Source organism: Trichomycterus rosablanca, chromosome 7, assembly GCF_030014385.1.
Source record: "Trichomycterus rosablanca isolate fTriRos1 chromosome 7, fTriRos1.hap1, whole genome shotgun sequence".
Lineage (NCBI taxonomy): Eukaryota > Metazoa > Chordata > Actinopteri > Siluriformes > Trichomycteridae > Trichomycterus > Trichomycterus rosablanca.
Window position 1 is genome coordinate 40512923 of NC_085994.1, and position 22329 is coordinate 40535251.

General features: G+C 42.2%; 1 protein-coding gene across 1 annotated transcript; it reads right to left on the reverse strand.

The window, feature by feature from the left end:
• Positions 1 to 483: 483 nt before the first annotated feature.
• Positions 484 to 21490, reverse strand: mecp2 (methyl CpG binding protein 2). The gene is made up of 3 exons (XM_062999510.1): positions 21390 to 21490; positions 1989 to 2312; positions 484 to 1821 (listed from the first exon to the last, which is right to left on the reverse strand). The coding sequence occupies exons 1-3, from the start codon at positions 21419 to 21421 to the stop codon at positions 633 to 635; spliced, it is 1545 nt and encodes a 514-aa protein (XP_062855580.1). The 5' UTR covers positions 21422 to 21490; the 3' UTR covers positions 484 to 632.
• Between the last annotated feature and the right edge of the window lie 839 nt (positions 21491 to 22329).

Here is a 22329-nt window from a genome sequence, read left to right on the forward strand (position 1 = left end):
TAACGAGCACATAACAATTAAGGACGAACCCGGGGCGTCTCCGGACAGCCTTCGCGAACGATCCGCTACTTTGCTACTGCGATATAAAGAAGGATAAATACTCTAGCGACATAAGTAAACCAGGGGATCCTAACAGGACTCTAACGAACGACTGTGCGGCTTCGGTTCGCTTTGAATCCAGGCCCAGACCGGAAGGAAGATCCGTCTGAGACGAGCCTCCCTCGCGGTGTTTATTATCTCTATAATCTCAGTGCCGTGCTATTTCCTAGAAGCACTAACAACGTAGAAAAACATAATTCCTAATATTCTGATATTAATGTACCGAAATAAAAACGGGTGAATGGAAAAGAAAGAACCGTGAAGAAAATTCCTCCAGAAGCGGCACGCCGGCGGAGGTTAAACCGCCCCGCGTCCGTCCCGTAACACTACACACGACAGCTGCCTTTTGTTTACGTACATTAACATCTTAGTTTTTTATCTGCTTCCCCCCTTAGAATAAAAAAAAAACGGAATAAACAAAACAAACAAAACTCCTCCTCCCCGTGTAAGTGCCTCTATTCCTGCGCACGAGCACAGCCGCCACTGCCGCCGACCCCGATCGGTCAGTTTAGTCCGTCCGCGGGTCAGGTCCTTCAGCTCACGCGTTCGCTGACGGGCGTCCTGGACTCGACCGTTTCCTCGCGGCTCGGCCTGGGGACGGCGGAAGGCGGAACGATGTCTCTCAGTTCCTTTCCGTCCCCGGTCGGCGCCTGAGGCCGCAGCTCGGCCGCGCCGGGCGCCTTGCCGGGCGTGTCCCTGACCTGGTGGCTGTCGGTCCGGGCCTCCTCCCGGCAGGCCAGCGGCTCCTGTCGGGGCCTGGAAGTGCTCAGGTCCTGCGGTTCGTTCTCCAGCGGGGGGCCGCCGTGCATGGAGTGGCCCAGGGAGAGCTGGTGCGCCTGCTGGGTGAAGATGGACGGCTCAATCAGAGGCAGGTGGTGTTGGTGATGGTGGTGGTGGTGATGGTGGTGGTGGAGGTGCTTCAGTTGCTGCTCGCGCTGATCCCGCTTCTTGTGGGCCTTCGGGCTGCCGCCGCCGCTGCCGTTCCCGGGGTCGGGCGGCGTCTCCCGATGCTTCCGGCTCGAGTGCTTGTGTGGTTTGTGTACCGTTTCCGACTCCGCTTCTGTAGAGGGCGCCGGTTGGGAGGCGGGCCGCTTCGGTACGACGATCGGCGACTCGGGCGCGGCGGTAACGGGGCCCTCGGGCTCCTCCATGGTCTCCCGCGTCTTGCGCTTCTTAATGGGAAGCGCTTTTTCCTGCACGGGTTTGGTCACCAACTCCTTCTGGACTTTTTTCTTGGCCTCCGATGAGACCACGGTCGCCGCGGCGTAGGGTGCGGCCGAGCCAGACGCCCCGGGTGCAGACTGAGGGGCGGCCGCCGGCTTCCTGCCGCGCTTTTTCGGCGCCCCCCTCGGCACCTTCTCCGCTTTCCGTTTGCGCCCCGGGCGCATCTTGGCCACCTGCACCGAGGGCAAACCGGCTTCCGTTTTCGGGACCACGAAGGGCATCTTGACGAGGAGCTTGCCCGGAGTCTTTTCTACAACGCGTTTCACCGCGACGCCCTCCGTGGCCTGCCGTACTTTGCCGCTGCCCTTGGGACGGCCCCTCCCTCTGCCGGTGGGCTTGGGCACTTTGGGTTTCTTCGGCGGTCTCTTCTCCCGGCGCGACGGGCTGCCGCGCCCCGTGACCGTAAAGTCAAAGTCATTCGGGTCGGTGGTGGTGTCGCCCACCTTCTGGAAGTACGCCATGAGCTCCACTTTGGAACGAAAGGCTTTCCCTTCTGGGCTGGAAAAGAAATAAAAGGAGGTTTATTACATTCGGGAAAATGAAACTCGGCGTGAACATAAATCTCACCGAGCTGCCGGACCTGAAGAGCAAATCTAAAAATGAAAATAAATCAATCCAGCCCCGTTTCCTGCTGCTTTACAAACCTCCAGAAAGGCGCTACTCACTTGATCAGGTAGACATCGAATTTGCCGGCGGACCTGCCCGACTTGCGCTGCTTGAGTTTGCGCGACCAGCCCTGAGGCAGCGACGGATCGTCGTACAGCGGCCCGCGGTCCCGGATGACCGAGCGCCGCTGCTTGGCCGAGGAAGAAGCCTCGGCAGCGGCCAGGGAGGCACCGGGCTCGGACTGTCCGGCCTCCGCCCGCCGTCCGTCATCGCCCTGTGCCGCGGGGGCCTGGCTCCCCTCCTCGCCCGGCTCCTGCTCGTTTTTGCTTTGCTTGGGTTGTGTGGTTTCTTTGGAACCCTGGTCCTCCCCCTTTCCATCGCCTCTGCGGGAAGGACGACAAGAGAAAGACGTTCAGAGGGCGGATGACACAGGGCGGACGTGAAGCGTTAAGAAAACCACAGTAAATCTCGATATTGACAGGTAAAATTTGGCACTGGGGGTACTGGGGGCACTGGCAGCTTTGGTTAAAGAGTTCCTTAATAGGATTGCTTGTTCCCGAGCGCTCCAGGTCAAATAAAGACGAAGGCTCTGTCTGAAAACCATCTCTCTCTCTGCACAGACACATTCTACATCATCATATGTGATCTCCCGAGAAGAGGGTGTGTCTAAATTCCTAGATTCCCTAAAATGGTCCTACTGAGGCGCCTTCATTCTGAGTGAAACATCAATCTGACTGAATGAATGTGCGGCACGACTTAGCGCAGCAACCAACAGAGTTCTTTCAACTCTTCAAATGTAAATAAACTCTTATTGATGTTTAATGTGTATAAAGGTGGAATTATACAAGCGTCAGGGACAGTTTAAGTGTTTTCGGTACACAGAGGGAGACTAACTGTGAGCTAAAACTGCGCCGTTATCTCTGTCTAAGTAGAGCGTCTAAATAATCTGCCGTATGACCTCCAGGTCCAATTAGAATCCTCTCTACTGAGGCAGCTGATCAGGTAGGAAGTAGGCAGCAAGGCAGCTCACTAGGTTTTCGAACAGACCCAGAACAGAACCTGGTTTGATATGTGGACCAGACCCCTAAATGATTTCTTATTTAAACCTTTATAATAAAACATAATGCATAAAACCATATGTAAACTATTAAAGCAACACATGTGGATGAAATGAATGAAAATGGAACTGCAGGGTAAGTGTAATATTCAAACACTATTTGTTTACCAAAATGTTTATCCAAAAAACACCCGTCCCGGTCACTAGTGCGGCTGAAATCGTTTGTTAATCCGCTACGTCCGAGTGCAAAATGGAAAGCAGGTGAAAAAGCCGTCTGGCTACTAAATTCAGCATCTATTTACTTCATATTTACCACCACAGCTGTCAGTCAGGAAGTCAGATGTGGCGTCAGACGTGGGTTACCCGTCCATCCAGACAATAAAATGCACAGCAGTGCAGTCTGGGGAAAGTTTAATTCGCCGAGAAACTTTCCCTTTACGAGAGAAAGTGAAACCCTGACACGGCATTCGGTTACAGAGAGACGCAGGAAAGCCACCAGCGGCGCGGCTTCACTGAGCTCTGGAGGAGTGAACACTCCCCCGCTGCTGTGCAGGGGCGAGACTGGTGCACTTTCAGGGGGGTGAAACATGCCAGCGGAATCTCCCTCAGGTTTACCGCCGGTTCCCCGACGGGCTTTAATCGATCACGTTTAACGTCTGCGCCTCTGTTCTCTGCCCCCGAAAACCACGAGGATGCAAACAGTAGCTGTGATGGAAGAGAAACTGTACTATATACTGGTGAACACACACACACACACACACACACACACACACACACACACACACACACACACACACACACACTGGTGCACGTTCACACTGAAGACTCGTTCAGTCAAATATTCAGTGGTTTGACACACAGCCAGTGAGCTGAAGACGTGAGTGAAGCTAATACAGAACTGATGTTCAACATTCTGATCACTGTAATAGATAAATAGATGTTTTATTTATCCCAATTATTTTTATTCATATACATTTTAGAATGTTGAAATAAATTATATATTATTTTTAAGTTTAAGTATATATATATATATATATATATACAGTGTATCACAAAAGTGAGTACACCCCTCACATTTCTGCAGATATTTAAGTATATCTTTTCATGGGACAACACTGACAAAATGACACTTTGACACAATGAAAAGTAGTCTGTGTGCAGCTTATATAACAGTGTAAATGTATTCTTCCCTCAAAATAACTCAATATACAGCCATTAATGTCTAAACCACCGGCAACAAAAGTGAGTACACCCCTAAGAGACTACACCCCTAAATGTCCAAATTGAGCACTGCTTGTCATTTTCCCTCCAAAATGTCATGTGATTTGTTAGTGTTACTAGGTCTCAGGTGTGCATAGGGAGCAGGTGTGTTCCATTTAGTAGTACAGCTCTCACACTCTCTCATACTGGTCACTGAAAGTTCCAACATGGCACCTCATGGCAAAGAACTCTCTGAGGATCTTAAAAGACGAATTGTTGCGCTACATGAAGATGGCCAAGGCTACAAGAAGATTGCCAACACCCTGAAACTGAGCTGCAGCACAGTGGCCAAGATCATCCAGCGTTTTAAAAGAGCAGGGTCCACTCAAAACAGACCTCGCGTTGGTCGTCCAAAGAAGCTGAGTGCACGTGCTCAGCGTCACATCCAACTGCTGTCTTTGAAAGATAGGCGCAGGAGTGCTGTCAGCATTGCTGCAGAGATTGAAAAGGTGGGGGGTCAGCCTGTCAGTGCTCAGACCATACGCCGCACACTACATCATATTGGTCTGCATGGCTGTCACCCCAGAAGGAAGCCTCTTCTGAAGTCTCTACACAAGAAAGCCCGCAAACAGTTTGCTGAAGACATGTCAACAAAGGACATGGATTACTGGAACCATGTCCTATGGTCTGATGAGACCAAGATTAATTTGTTTGGTTCAGATGGTCTCGAGCATGTGTGGCGGCAATCAGGTGAGGAGTACAAAGATAAGTGTGTCATGCCTACAGTCAAGCATGGTGGTGGGAATGCCATGGTCTGGGGCTGCATGAGTGCAGCAGGTGTTGGGGAGTTACATTTCATTGAGGGACACATGAACTCCAATATGTACTGTGAAATACTGAAGCAGAGCATGATCCCCTCCCTCCGGAAACTGGGTCGCAGGGCAGTGTTCCAGCATGATAATGACCCCAAACACACCTCTAAGACGACCACTGCTTTATTGAAGAGGCTGAGGGTAAAGGTGATGGACTGGCCAAGCATGTCTCCAGACCTAAACCCAATAGAACATCTTTGGGGCATCCTCAAGTGGAAGGTGGAGGAGCGCAAAGTCTCGAATATCCGCCAGCTCCGTGATGTCGTCATGGAGGAGTGGAAAAGCATTCCAGTGGCAACCTGTGAAGCTCTGGTAAACTCCATGCCCAGGAGAGTTAAGGCAGTTCTGGGAAATAATGGTGGCCACACAAAATATTGACACTTCAGGAACTTTCACTAAGGGGTGTACTCACTTTTGTTGCCGGTGGTTTAGACATTAATGGCTGTATATTGAGTTATTTTGAGGGAAGAATAAATTTACACTGTTATATAAGCTGCACACAGACTACTTTTCATTGTGTCAAAGTATCATTTTGTCAGTGTTGTCCCATGAAAAGATATACTTAAATATCTGCAGAAATGTGAGGGGTGTACTTACTTTTGTGATACACTGTATATATATATATATAAATTATTATATAATTGTTTATTGACATTTATATGACATTTGACATTATTTTTTTTATTTTATAATTCTATTATTATTTTTAATATTATTATTAATTTATAATTCTATTATTATTCTTATTTTTATTATTATTTTATAATTATATATTTTTTATTATTATTATTATTATTATTTTATAATTACATTATTATTTTATTTTATTTAACCTTTATTTAACCAGGCAAGTCATTAAGAACTGCTTCTTATTTACAATGGCAGCCTGGCAAAAGGCAAAGCCTCTTGAGGAACAATCATACAAACAAATTTACATAAGACACTGAAAACAAACAACGATGATCACAATACAATAACACATAGTCGAATCATCCAGCAATAGTATAAAAGAAAAATCAATTTGTCATACAGCTGCATGTATCTCTTAAGATATCTGTCATTTGTTTTTTTAAAAGATGTCTTAGAAATAAATTTATCCAGCCTTAGAGTTTCTTGCAGTTTGTTCCAGTCTGTGGCTGCAGCCACTTGAAATGATGACTGACCAAAAATGGTGTTCGTTTTAGGAACCTTCAGTGAAATACGATGAGCAGCGCGAGGATAATAAACTGAAGATGAGGTTTGCAATGAATGACACAAATAGGGAGGAGACAAACCATAAATGCAAGTATCCAAAAAAAGTTGCTTATTTACAAGTTTTTCAGTTATTTTTGATATACAAGGGAGAATAAAAATTGGTCTATAACAGTCCGGGTCCGTCTGATCTCCTCCTTTAAAAGAAGGTCGTACTAATGCTGCTTTCCATACCTGTGGGAACTCTGCTGTATAGAAGGACCGATTTATAAGGTATGCAATGGGGGCAGCAATAATGGGAGCTGCTATCCTATAAAAGAAGGGGTCCAGCTCATCAGACCCAGCTGGTTTTTTAGTGTCTAACTTTAGCAATTCATCTAAGAGCTCGCCCTCTGACACAGCCTGAAGAGTGAAAGTGTGTTTAGGATCAGGACGTTTAATGGGTGCAGTCAAATTTGGAATTTCATGAGTCTTGGAAATGGAGTTTGAAGAAGATGGAATACTGATCCCAGTTTACGTAAAATGTTGATTAAAAATATCCACCATGCGCGCCTTATCAGTAACTATACCTCCATCAGTCTTAAGTGGAAAAAGGGAGCCGAGGAGAGGGTTTATTTTCAAGATCCTTTATCGTCTTCCACAAAGAGAGAACTGTTCTTTAAAATAATCAACTTTGGCCTTCCGAACAGCCTGCGTAGATTTATTTCTGATTTGTTTAAACGTTAAATATTCGATTGGGGATTTAGGCAACCTAGCCCTACGCCAAGCAGCATTTTTTTTGTTGGAGAAGGCTTGCAAGCTCATGGTCAAACCAAGGGCTATATCGATTTTTTTGTTCTTACTTTCTTAAAAGGGGCATGCTTATTAACGATAGCACCAAACATGTTACAAAATAGGCTCCATGCATCATTAACAGAGGGGATCAAACTGACTCTAGACCACTTCACATTTGCTAGATCGTGCAAAAAAGCTTGAGTATTAAATTTTCTAAAATTTCGCCTACATCTAATCTGTACAGGCTTTTTGACCGAACAGTTTGTTCGAATGCAAGCAGTAAAGCAGTGATCACTAATGTCACTGCAGAACACTCCTGACTGATACATATGAGGAGAATTTGTAAGAATGATGTCAATCAAAGTGGCCTTTTCAATATTATTTAGAACAACCCGAGTAGGATGGGATATAACTTGATGGAGATTTAAAGAATCAAATTGTTGTAATACTCTATCTATCAGGTGGCCTTGACATATCCCAATTAAGATCCCCTAAAAGAATGAATTCAGAACTAGTAAATGACGATAAAGTATTACTTAAGGCTTCAAGAGTACTGGCTGTGGCTGAGGGAGGGCGATAACATCCAGCCACTGTCAAAGAATAATTATTTGAAAGCTTGATGTTAAGAACTAACAGATCATACTGTTTTGGGATGGATTTTGCCAAGGCCACAGAGCATTGAAGATCTTCTCTTATAAAAATCACCACTCCTCCACCCTTAGAGGATCTTATTTTTATTATTATTATTATTTCATAATTATATTATTATTATTGTTTTATAATTATATTATTTTATTATTATTATTTTATTATTATTATTTTATAATTATTCTGCTAGCACACCAGCGCCGAGATTCTGAACCCCTCGGCTCGAAACTCGGTCAGCTGGACACCATCTAGCATGCATAATTGGCAGTGCCTGCAGGGAGGGATGACCGGACTATGTGGGCGGGCCCTGATTGGTGGATAGAGGCGTCTGTGCAGGGTGCATGGGTGGAAAAGGGTTCCGCTTAGGGCTGCGCGTGGGTCGGAGGAGGCATGAGCAGCAATATACCCACCTAAAATGTATGCACAGGTTTGTGTTGAAGCTTAAACTGACAATATGAATTAAAAACGCATCTTCTCAACGTACAGGTACAAAGTCGGCGCCCAAAATCTCACTACCAAAAACAGATGCCACAAAAACAACTGCCTGCCCAGACGAGAGAGAGACTGTGGGGTCACTGCATGGCACGAGACGTCACGACAGAGACGAACTTTCCCCTTTACTGCAGACAAGAGATCAAAAACACTCAGAAACACCGCAAACATAAATGCAAGTAACCTGAGAAAAACTTCACCTACACAGGAGGACACATAATGATTCATAATGTTAGAAAGAACATCACTGGCTGAAACAGTGGGTAACACCCCACCCCCAGCCTTACACCCAAACCTCAACGTCTTCCCCACAACTCCACCACACCGAGTTTCCATTGCGGTCGTCTACTGCTGAGATCTGAGGATCCGGGGTTCGAATCTCAGCGGTGCTATCGGCCGGTCGGGCGTATGAGGCTGAGGGGAAGCTGAAACAGGCTCTCGAGGGCTGATCTCACGTCTGGTTTGATCCCAAAATACGGAATCAGCCAAAAATAATTAGGGATGCACCGATCCAACATTTTCAGTTCCGATACCCATCCGATACATATACTTTGCATATCGGCCGATACCCGATACCGATCCGATACCATTGTTGAATTAATAAACCGTATACTTTATCATGTGGGAAAGACTTAAGGCATCAGGATCGACTTCAACATTACTAAGTTTGCAAAACAAAATATAATTAACACAGATATAAATGTACTGAACTGCTATTTATTTGTCAATAAAATAATAAACAGGCATCTTAATATTTCAGTGTTATTTTCACCAAAGCAGTCCCAGCATTCATTGCGGGATGCTGACGGGGCGGAGAAACGAATGGAGTTATTACCAAACGTAAATAACTTTTTCAAATAAACGTATCCGTAAATATTTAGTGCAAACAGTAATTTAAAATAAAATATAGCAGCTAAACCTGAGTAATAAACATGTTGCCATCGAACTTGTTGGCATAGCAAGCGTGAAATACCTCCATGCAGCTGACTCTTTGGCTCGCTCCATGTTGCTGTTTTTGTTTGTGTTCCACGCTACACGTCAGCAGCGCGTCCTGTATGGGCTTAGCACGCGTCGCAAACGAACTAAAGTGAACGTATATCGGACCCATGGATCGGCTTAATTATCCGATATCCGATCCATCTCATTTTGGTAATATCGGGCCCGATATCCGATATTAATATCGGATCGGCGCATCCCTAAAAATAATAAATAAAAACGAAAAACGAACTAATGGACAGATTTATTTCGGAAACCTTTGACTACTATAATATCTAAAACCAAAGATTAACAATAAAAAGTGTACTTCATATGTGGACTAAAACTGCAAGCACCAGCGCATTCAATCTCACTCAAAGCTCAACATCTTCCCCACAACTCCACCGCACTGAGTTTGCGATAAACTACTGCTGAGATCTGAGGATCCAGGGTTCGAATCTCAGCTGTGCTATCGACCGGTCGGATGTCTGGGGATGAGGGGTGGCTCTCGGAGCCGATCCCACGTTTGGTTTGATCCCGAAATACGGATGCAGCCAAAAATAATAAATAACAACTAATTTTTTTTATTTTAATTTATTTTTAGAAGCTTTCAACTATTATAATATCTAAAACCAAAGACTGTAACAATAAAATGTCTTATTTATATTAGGAATAAATGTATTTTTTATACCAGTAAAAGCCTAAAATCTCCTCACAAGCAAATCAGGAGTCTGTGCACAAAACTGCAAGCACCGGCACATTCACGTCAGCAATCTCAAGCACAACCGAACAGCGAGTCCCAAACACAGAACTCCTTCCTGAAGGTAAATACGAAGCTCCGATTCAAACCCATGAACCGTGACCTATTCGACCGACGATAGAAACGGCAAACTGTTACCTGATGAGCAAAACTGAAAGCGTATTGAAACGGGAAAGCACCTCATTTTCCTACAGAGGGCCGATCGACAGGAAACCGGCGGTTCGTCCGTACTGACACACTTTTAAAACGCGTACCTGCGACCGCCGCGTCCGGGTGCTGACGCTAATCTAATTAAGACGAGGGGTGATCTGGATATCGGGCTGTAATGAACTTAATGCCTCGTTTGTCTCATTAGTGAGAAATAGAAACGTGCGGCGCTTCCTCTCGCTCTCGTCTTCTGCTCTGCTGTGAGCGTTTAGAGGAAAAAATAAAGCAGAACGACGCGCGCTGGACTGAATAGCTGTAAGCTACAATATTAAAGAGTCCGGCAAACCGAGCAACACTGTGGTGCCTGTTGTCAGACGTTTAAAATACTGTACACGCGTGACAGTGTGTCATTTGTTTGTTTATTTGTTAATTTATTTATTTATAAGACATCCTTACATCTTCATATGGTCATTGTGGTAAATAGATCCCTAGGTGTGTGGAACCGGCCTTTAACTTCACATGAGTCAGAACTATGAATCACAGAATCAGTGCAGAAATGTATTAAATGTTTTTTTATAGACGTTTTGTGAACCTGCCAAGGTTTAATACATATGCGGACGATGATCGGCTCATATTAAGGTGGGAACGTCGGCGGGGATTCCTCATAACTGCTGCAGTTATGACCTCTGCTGGCTGAGTGATATATAACATACACCGATCAGCCATAACATTAAAACCACCTCCTTGTTTCTACACTCACTGTCCATGTTATCAGCTCCACTTACCATATAGAAGCACTTTGTAGTTCTACAATTACTGACTGTAGTCCATCTGTTTCTCTGCATGCTTTGTTACCCCCTTTCATGCTGCTCTTCAATGGTCAGGACCCCCACAGGACCCCCACAGAGCAGGTATTATTTAGGTGGTGGATCATTCTCAGCACTGCAGTGACACTGACATGGTGCTGGTGTGTTAGTGTGTGTTGTGCTGGTATGAGTGGATCAGACACAGCAGCGCTGCTGGAGTTTTTAAACTCCTCACTGTCACTGCTGGACTGAGAATCGTCCACCAACCAGAAATATCCAGCCGACAGCGCCCCGTGGGCGGCGTCCTGTGACCACTGATGAAGGTCTAGAAGATGAGCGACTCAAACAGCAGCGATAGATGAGCGATCGTCTCTGACTTTACATCTACAAGGTGGACCGACTAGGTAGGAGCGTCTAATACAGTGGACAGTGAGTGGACACGGTGTCTGATCCACTCATACCAGCACAACACACACTAACACACCACCACCATGTCAGTGTCACTGCGGCGCTGAGAATCATCCACCACCTAAATAATACCTGCTCTGTGGTGGTCCTGACCATTAAAGAACAGGGTGAAAGCGGGTTAAAACGTATTGTAGAACTACAAAGTGCTTCTATATGGTAAGTGGAGCTTAATGTTATGGCTGATGGGTGTATAGAGTAAAGCTTTATATTAATATTAATATAGAATGATATGAGTGGAAGGTAGTGATTGAATAATTGAACATGTGTGTGTATAAGCACAATCACAGCGTATTTACAGCGCCAAGCTATAAAAGTAAAACTTCGGATACGGTTCGTTGACGGGCGGTACTTTCCCAAAATACGCCACAGCCACCGGCAGTACACGGACAGTCAAGCAGCGAGCGCAGAATTAAGGAGAGAATTCATGCAGAACGACCTAATAAAATATAATAAATATGCATTTTTACTTTGTGTGCTTTTAAATAGGCCGTTATAATATGTATTAATTAATAATTACTGCCTCCCTTGAAGTGTTATTGCACTTGTGGGCAACCAGCACTAACAAGAACACAAACATTAAACTTATTATAATACTACATAACACAAAATAAGGTGTTTTAACGAGACATCTATTACATACATCCCAACAGTTACTTGAGCAGCAAGTTCCAGGACTGTATTTTGCTGTGTTATATGTAAGGCTCTAGCTAATTCAGGGCCGTGAAATGAGCCGTCTCCCGTGTAATATGCAATTTAATTCTGAAATATTACACGCAATATGAGGCGGTCCTAGCAATCATAGGTTAATTAAGTTAGTGTAGGAGACTTTTCTGTGGTGTAGTGTGCTGACACTGATGTGTGTGTTTACTATCGAGTGCTTTTTGTCCCTTTGGGGATTCTATAACGTGTCCCTGCTCTTCACACCTGATCATCTCGCTGTAGTTTGTGCTCAGAAGAACAAACCCGTAAAGTTTTCTGCTCCCGACAGTTCGTTCATGTACAGTTTATTTCTCTCTTCATAAACTCGGCAAACTCTAAAGACGCTCGGTTACGCTCGCAATCGGTTAGACCAGGGGTCTTCAACCTTTTCGGACATGCGCCCCCCTCCGTGTGCCAACCGCGAATATGCACCCCCCCCCAACCATCGCACAGAAACCATTGAGAAAGCTCTTGACAAGCTAAAATAACATAATACATCGTACATACGATGCAATTTTGCTGACTGAAATATTTACTTTGAAAAGGTAATCCAGCCCGATCCCATCTGAGCCGATTCTATCAGCGCGTTATATAAATTCGTTGTTCACTTTGGTCAATCGTAAGCGGTTCTTGCTTTTGATGAAGATGAGAGCAGAAAACGTTACTTCACAGAGCCGAGCAGAGGCAAACGTGCACCAGTTGCTAAGTTCGTTCGTTCAGGATCATCTGCGCTGACTGACAGAAAACTTTTAGCTCCGCAGGCAGAACGAGTCCGACTCGGTTACCGCTCCGTGGTAACAGCCAGTTTAATTAAGCCTGAGCTTTTTAAGGTAAACTAGTCACACAAAATGTTCCAGTATCTGGTGTTTATTTAAACCGCGACATTCATTAATAACAGTAAAAACGCAGAGATAACTGAGAAAAGAAACTTACGATTCGGTTCAAATGAATCGACTCGTGACTCACTTATAGCGACACTGTGAACAGAGCGTCTCTTACACCTCTCTTAAAGACACACACACGTCCTATAACAGCACTCATTGTTTTGTCCCTTATCTTCACTGTTAGCCCTACTTTTAAAGTTTTTTTTCAAACTGAATTGGATAACATTAAACGTGCGTGTGTGCGTGGTCAGCAAGACTGATCAAATATGTCTCCTGTGGGTGAAAAATGAATTGTTTAAGTTTTAGAAGTAAAAAAAATCTTGTAATGCCACGCCGTTGAAGACCCCTGGGTTAGACAAAATGTCCAAGCTGTGGAGTGTAAAGAAGCTAAAAACACGACGGGTCACTGAGTTTGGAAAACTAACAACCAATTTGAGAGGGAGCTATTAAGGTAGCTGTGCTGCGAATCGTAGCTTCCATTGATCCTATTATTCAATTTAGGGCTGAAACGATTCCTCGAGAAACTCATCATCGATGCAAATTTTTTTTGCATCGAAGCATCGTTTAATCCATACAACTATATACAGCTCACGGTGTTTCACATGGACGACTTTTACTTTTGCACGACGCGTCCGAAATCACATACATAAACAGGACTTTTCGCGTACAGTTTAATGAACGCTACGTATCTGGACACGCTCGCCGCTCCCGCGTACTGTTCAGTATGAAAGTGCGATTTCGTATGCAGCCGAGATTTGACCGCGCGGACTGAAAAACGCAGAAAGAGAGAGAGAATATCGAGGGTCGAACAGACGAGACCGGACAGAAAGTTTTAGATCATTTTCGGCCGAAAAATCTAAAACTCAGAACAACATCCACACCATCAGCGTGTCGTGTTGATACGCCGACTTTTCTTCATTGCAACCACCACAGGATTTTTTGAAGGCTCAGGCAAACACACACGTACACACACACACACACAAACACCAGATCTACCTCATCTAGGAGATACAATCCTGACAGAACCTCCTACAAACGCCACAAAACCTCCCGACTAAATATTAAAGCTTAATGTCCTGCGTGAGCTGTAGCTGAAACTTTTAGTTCTGAAAGCTGCACAAATTAAAGGCTTATGTTTATGTATTATTGTTTATTATTATTTAAGCCTTAGTTTTAGGTTGCCTGTATACATTTTAAAAGTAATTTGAATTAGATTTTATTTTGATTTATTTGTTTTTGCATTTCAGAAATGTTATCTTTAAACTTGTACTGTATGTAAGGAATAAAAATGTGCAGTTTGTTTTAAGAGACGCGTCTTATTTTATCTTATATGTGATTGTTTTTGATTACTCGATTAATCGCTGGAATTATCGTTAGAATACTCGATTACAAAAATAATCGATAGCTGCAGCCCTAATTCAATTTATGAGTGTCATTTAATGACTGCTATGAAAAATGAGGTCCGTGAAATTAAGCACGTGTCAGTATGTGTCAGTAGATGACTGTTTATCAGTGTCAAAATAATTTAAATGTTTATTCTTTTTCTGGACCCTATTTTGTAAGGGTACAAGTTTTATTTTAGCCCATTCTGATTTCTTTACAGTCAAATTGGTAGATTTATTTCACCTCTTTTTATCACCTTTCTCGTTGACTAAATAAATGCATGAAACATTTTATAAGCAATTGTTATTTATATTTAACAAATCAAAGTAGGAAATCTTTAACCTGACATTTTAGAGAGATGTGAGATGTGCACGAACGCAGATTTAATATTTGCGATCATAATTCTGTCACTTTTTACCACTTTTTGTAGATTAATAGAATGCATGAAACATTTTATAAGAAATTGGTATTTAAAACAATAATATTTGTCAAAGTAACAGATCTTTAATCTGACATTTTACAGAAATGTGCACGAACACAGATTAATATTTGCTGATATTGTATCTGCAGCTAAATCTGCTGATTCTGATATTTCTAATGTATTTCTGATAACACAGATTTCTAAACTACTTTTTTACCTCCCAGGAGTGTCAAAACTGGGAGAGGAGGGTTCGATATTCAGGTGTGTTTTTAAATTCCCTGCTTCCCCTTTTTGTTGTTGAATTTTGTGCACAGATTTCGAATTTGCATCAAGACAAGGGCGGAAAATTCTGTGACTGAACAATTCGACGTCCTTGTAATAACAGTCCCTTTTTATCGTGTTTTTTTGTAGATTAAATGAATGCATGAAACATTTTATAAACAATTGATACTTATATTAAAAAAAAAACACAACAACAACGTTTGTTTTTTAACTACTCTAAGTAAGAGATGTGCACGAACACAGACTAATATTCGCTGATATTGAATCTGTAGCTAAATCTGCTGATCCATTTTTATTAACACAGGTTTACAAGCTACTTTTCCACCTCCCAGGAGCGTCAAAACTGGGAGAGGAGGGTTCGATATTCAGGTGTGTTTTTAAATTCCATGTTTCCCCTTGAATTTTGTGCACAGATTTCGAATTCGCATCAAGAATTTTGGCAGAAATGCCAATTTTGTGACTGAATCATTTGACGTACTTGTAATAACAGTCACTTTTTTATCACCTTTTTTGTAGATTAAATGAATGCATGAAACATTTCATAAGCAATAATGTATGTTTTTTAACTACTCTAAGTAAGAGATGTGCACGAACACAGACTAATACTCGCTCATATTGTATCTGCAGCTAAATCTGCTGATTCTGATATTTCTAATGTATTTCTGATAACACAGATTTCTAAGCTACGTTTCCACCTCCCAGGAGTGTCAAAACTGGGAGAGGAGGGTTCGATATTCGGGTGTGTTTTTAAATTCCATGCTTCTCCTTTTTGTTGTTGAATTTTGTGCACAGATTTCGAATTCGCATCAAGACAAGGGCGGAAAATGCCAATTCTGTGACTGAACAATTCGACGTCCTTGTAATAACAGTCCCTTTTTATCGTGTTTTTTTGTAGATTAAATGAATGCATGAAACATTTTATAAGCAATTGTTATTTATATTTAAAAAAAAGCAATAATGTATGTTTTTTAACTACTCTAAGTAAGAGATGTGCACGAACACAGACTAATACTCGCTGATATTGAATCTGCAGCTAAATCAGCTGATCCATTTTTATTAACACAGGTTTACAAGCTACTTTTCCACCTCCCAGGAGCGTCAAAACTGGGAGAGGAGGGTTCGATATTCGGGTGTGTTTTTAAATTCCCTGCTTCCCCTTTTTGTTGTTGAATTTTGTGCACAGATTTCGAATTCGCATCAAGACAAGGGCAGAAAATTCTGTGACTGAACAATTCGACGTCCTTGTAATAACAGTCCCTTTTTATCGTGTTTTTTTGTAGATTAAATGAATGCATGAAACATTTTATAAACAATTGATACTTATATAAAAAAAAAAACACAACAACAACGTTTGTTTTTTAACTACTCTAAGTAAGAGATGTGCACGAACACAGACTAATATTCGCTGATATTGAATCTGTAGCTAAATCTGCTGATCCATTTTTATTAACACAGGTTTACAAGCTACTTTTCCACCTCCCAGGAGTGTCAAAACTGGGAGGGGAGGGTTCGATATTCGGGTGTGTTTTTAAATTCCCTGCTTCCCCTTTTTGTTGTTGAATTTTGTGCACAGATTTCGAATTCGCATCAAGACAAGGGCAGAAAATTCTGTGACTGAACAATTCGACGTCCTTGTAATAACAGTCACTTTTTATCGTGTTTTTTTGTAGATTAAATGAATGCATGAAACATTTTATAAGCAATTGTTATTTATATTTAAAAAAAAGCAATAATGTATGTTTTTTAACTACTCTAAGTAAGAGATGTGCACGAACACAGACTAATACTCGCTCATATTGTATCTGTAGCTAAATCAGCTGATTCTGATATTTCTAATGTATTTTTAATAACACAGATTTCCAATTTACTTTTTTACCTCCCAGGAGTGTCAAAACTGGGAGGGGAGGGTTCGATATTCGGGTGTGTTTTTAAATTCCATGCTTCTCCTTTTTGTTGTTGAATTTTGTGCACAGATTTCGAATTCGCATCAAGACAAGGGCAGAAAATTCTGTGACTGAACAATTCGACGTCCTTGTAATAACAGTCCCTTTTTATCGTGTTTTTTTGTAGATTAAATGAATGCATGAAACATTTTATAAACAATTGATACTTATATTAAAAAAAAAACACAACAACAACGTTTGTTTTTTAACTACTCTAAGTAAGAGATGTGCACGAACACAGACTAATATTCGCTGATATTGAATCTGTAGCTAAATCTGCTGATCCATTTTTATTAACACAGGTTTACAAGCTACGTTTCCACCTCCCAGGAGTGTCAAAACTGGGAGAGGAGGGTTCGATATTCAGGTGTGTTTTTAAATTCCATGTTTCCCCTTGAATTTTGTGCACAGATTTCGAATTCGCATCAAGAATTTTGGCAGAAATGCCAATTTTGTGACTGAATCATTTGACGTACTTGTAATAACAGTCACTTTTTTATCACCTTTTTTGTAGATTAAATGAATGCATGAAACATTTCATAAGCAATAATGTATGTTTTTAAACTACTCTAAGTAAGAGATGTGCACGAACACAGACTAATACTCGCTCATATTGTATCTGCAGCTAAATCAGCTGATTCTGATATTTCTAATGTACAGTGTATCACAAAAGTGAGTACACCCCTCACATTTCTGCAAATATTTCATTATATCTTTTCATGGGACAACACTATAGACATGAAACTTGGATATTACTTAGAGTAGTCAGTGTACAGCTTGTATAGCAGTGTAGATTTACTGTCTTCTGAAAATAACTCAACACACAGCTATTAATGTCTAAATAGCTGGCAAAATAAGTGAATACACCCCACAGTGAACATGTCCAAATTGTGCCCAAATGTGTCGTTGTCCCTCCCTGGTGTCATGTGTCAAGGTCCCAGGTGTAAATGGGGAGCAGGGCTGTTAAATTTGGTGTTTTGGGTACAATTCTCTCATACTGGCCACTGGATATTCAACATGGCACCTCATGGCAAAGAACTCTCTGAGGATGTGAGAAATAGAATTGTTGCTCTCCACAAAGATGGCCTGGGCTATAAGAAGATTGCTAACACCCTGAAACTGAGCTACAGCATGGTGGCCAAGGTCATACAGCGGTTTTCCAGGACAGGTTCCACTCGGAACAGGCTTCGCCAGGGTCGACCAAAGAAGTTGAGTCCACGTGTTCGGCGTCATATCCAGAGGTTGGCTTTAAAAAATAGACACATGAGTGCTGCCAGCATTGCTGCAGAGGTTGAAGACGTGGGAGGTCAGCCTGTCAGTGCTCAGACCATACGCCGCACACTGCATCAACTCGGTCTGCATGGTCGTCATCCCAGAAGGAAGCTGACGCACAAGAAAGCCCGCAAACAGTTTGCTGAAGACAAGCCGTCCAAGAACATGGATTACTGGAATGCCCTGTGGTCTGACGAGACCAAGATAAACTTGTTTGGCTCAGATGGTGTCCAGCATGTGTGGCGGCGCCCTGGTGAGAAGTACCAAGACAACTGTATCTTGCCTACAGTCAAGCATGGTGGTGGTAGCATCATGGTCTTGGGCTGCATGAGTGTTGCTGGCACTGGGGAGCTGCAGTTCATTGAGGGAAACATGAATTCCAACATGTACTGTGACATTCTGAAACAGAGCATGATCCCCTCCCTTCGAAAACTGGGCCTCATGGCAGTTTTCCAACAGGATAACGACCCCAAACACAACCTCCAAGATGACAACTGCCTTGCTGAGGAAGCTGAAGGTAAAGGTGATGGACTAAACCCAATTGAGCACCTGTGGCGCATCCTCAAGTGGAAGGTGGAGGAGTTCAAGGTGTCTAACATCCACCAGCTCCGTGATGTCATCATGGAGGAGTGGAAGAGGATTCCAGTAGCAACCTGTGCAGCTCTGGTGAATTCCATGCCCAGGAGGGTTAAGGCAGTGCTGGATAATAATGGTGGTCACACAAAATATTGACACTTTGGGCACAATTTGGACATGTTCACTGTGGGGTGTACTCACTTATGTTGCCAGCCATTTAGACATTAATGGCTGTGTGTTGAGTTATTTTCAGAAGACAGTAAATCTACACTGCTATACAAGCTGTACACTGACTACTCTAACTTATATCCAAGTTTTATTTCTATAGTGTTGTCCCATGAAAAGATATAATAAAATATTTGCAGAAATGTGAGGGGTGTACTCACTTTTGTGATACACTGTATTTCTGATAACACAGATTTCTAAGCTACTTTTCCACCTCCCAGGAGTGTCAAAACTGGGAGGGGAGTGTTCGATATTCGGGTGTGTTTTTAAATTCCATGCTTCTCCTTTTTGTTGTTGAATTTTGTGCACAGATTTCGAATTCGCATCAAGACAAGGGCGGAAAATGCCAATTCTGTGACTGAACAATTCGACGTCCTTGTAATAACAGTCACTTTTTATCGTGTTTTTTTGTAGATTAAATGAATGCATGAAACATTTTATAAGCAATTGTTATTTATATTTAAAAAAAAGCAATAATGTATGTTTTTTAACTACTCTAAGTAAGAGATGTGCACGAACACAGACTAATACTCGCTCATATTGTATCTGTAGCTAAATCAGCTGATTCTGATATTTCTAATGTATTTTTAATAACACAGATTTCCAATTTACTTTTTTACCTCCCAGGAGTGTCAAAACTGGGAGGGGAGGGTTCGATATTCGGGTGTGTTTTTAAATTCCATGCTTCTCCTTTTTGTTGTTGAATTTTGTGCACAGATTTCGAATTCGCATCAAGACAAGGGCGGAAAATTCTGTGACTGAACAATTCGACGTCCTTGTAATAACAGTCCCTTTTTATCGTGTTTTTTTGTAGATTAAATGAATGCATGAAACATTTTATAAACAATTGATACTTATATTAAAAAAAAACACAACAACAACGTTTGTTTTTTAACTACTCTAAGTAAGAGATGTGCACGAACACAGACTAATACTCGCTCATATTGAATCTGCAGCTAAATCAGCTGATCCATTTTTATTAACACAGGTTTACAAGCTACTTTTCCACCTCCCAGGAGCGTCAAAACTGGGAGAGGAGGGTTCGATATTCGGGTGTGTTTTTAAATTCCATGCTTCCCCTTTTTGTTGTTGAATTTTGTGCACAGATTTCGAATTCGCATCAAGACAAGGGCGGAAAATGCCAATTCTGTGACTGAACATTTCAACGTCATTGTAATAACAGTCACTTTTTATCATGTTTTTTTGTAGATTAAATGAATGCATGAAACATTTTATAAACAATTGATACTTATATAAAAAAAAAAAACACAACAACGTTTGTTTTTTAACTACTCTAAGTAAGAGATGTGCACGAACACAGACTAATACTCGCTGATATTGTATCTGTAGCTAAATCAGCTGATTCTGATATTTCTAATGTATTTTTAATAACACAGATTTACAAGCTACTTTTCCACCTCCCAGGAGCGTCAAAACTGGGAGGGGAGGGTTCGATATTCGGGTGTGTTTTTAAATTCCATGCTTCCCCTTAAATTTTGTGCACAGATTTCGAATTCGCATCAAGACATCAATGCCAATTTTGCATCCATAGTCACCTATATATATATATATATATATATGTTTTTTTTTTCATCATGTCTTGTTCCAAAAAAAATGAGGTCAAGTGGGCCTGCTTGGCATTTCCATCACTCTTACAGAGCATTAGAGGAATGAATCCCTTGACTATCTTCGTGTAGTGTATTATTTGCCACCCTTGTGTAGATGCCAGGCAAGAAAACAGTGCAAACTGAAGTTGCATGCATGTGCAAACTTAAACTTGGATTGTGTGCAGCTGCACATACAGAAGAGAAACACACACAGGCCACAAGACAACAATTATTCAGAGTATTTTGCATTCAGGTTGGGTAAAATAAGCAGATTTGTGGTACGAAATGTGCTAAATCTGATGGCTTGTTTGGCTTGCACTGGCAACTTATAATATCTGCAAATAATAAATAATATCATCAGGATGTAAACATGGGCGTGAGTGTGAAAGGGAAGCAGCCATGTGTGTGTAGTGCTACAGAAATGAAATGTATGAAATGATTTAGGTTTAAATCTACAGAGTTCAGGCTAACGTCAGAAAATGACAAACACAAACACACACACATACACACATACACACCTCCTCCTACTAGCCTTCTAGCTAGCCGATTAGCAATAAGCTAAAAGTCTTCATGGATGATGTGGGAAAGCAATGGAGGGAAATACAAGTGACGTTATTCCCACCGCCTATGCTAAGCTAAGGCTAAAGCTAACGGGCTAGCCAGCGCTCGCGACACACAATAATGGCAAACCAGAATAAAATACGCCACAGCGAATTCGCAGCCCGCCCTCGGAAAGCGCCTCGACATTTACAACGTGAACAGAACCATTCACACTTACAGTCTCTCCTCTCCGCTCTCTGCGGCGGCCATTTTTTTTTATTTAAATAAATAAATTTCCAAAAAAATCGCGCAACATCTTTGTAAGTTCCCCTCACTCCCACTCCCTCTACTACACCATAGCTCCGGCTCCAAGTCTCGCGAGATCTGCCTCAGCGCTGAACGACGGGGCCCGGGGTACTCTCGCGAGATCTTCTGAAAGGTGATAATCATCAGAGAAGAATGTCTAGGCCGCTGCAGCGCATCAGAATAAAAACACTCCAGCAGTGATGCTGGTGCCAGTTTATCAGTCTGTGTTATCGCCCTGTCTGTCCAAACTGTGTCCAAACGTGTCAGAATAACTCACACCTGTCACTCATTTTAATATTTAAGTTCTTATTGTAAGTAAGTAAAATGTATTTATATAGCACTGTTCACAGATAAGAATCACAAAGTGCTTTACAAAAAACATTCAGTGACACAAAATATACACACACAACTACAGTATATAATAAACACACAACAATGAAAACATCAAAAACATTCAACATCACACAATTGCCTGCTTGAAAAGATAAGACTTTAGCTGTTTTTTAAAAGAATCTACTGAATTTTACGTTTACATTTTTGGCATTTAGCAGAGGCTTTTATCCAAAGCAACTTACAGTACTGTGACAGTGTATATAGTCTAAGCAATTGAGGGTTAAGGGCCTTGCTAAAGGGCCGAACAGTGGCAACCTGGCAGTGGTGGGGCTTGAACCAGCGACCTTTGGATTACTAGTCCAGTACCTTAACCATTAGGTTACAACTGAATCTGCGGATCGTAAAAAGTTGGGTAGTGCGTCCCATAATGTTGGAGCGTTGACCTCAAACGCACGATCCCCACGAGTCTTTAAGCGAGAGCGTGGGACAGACAGCAAGTTCAGCCTGCTAGACCTAAGAGAGCGCCCCGATACATATGG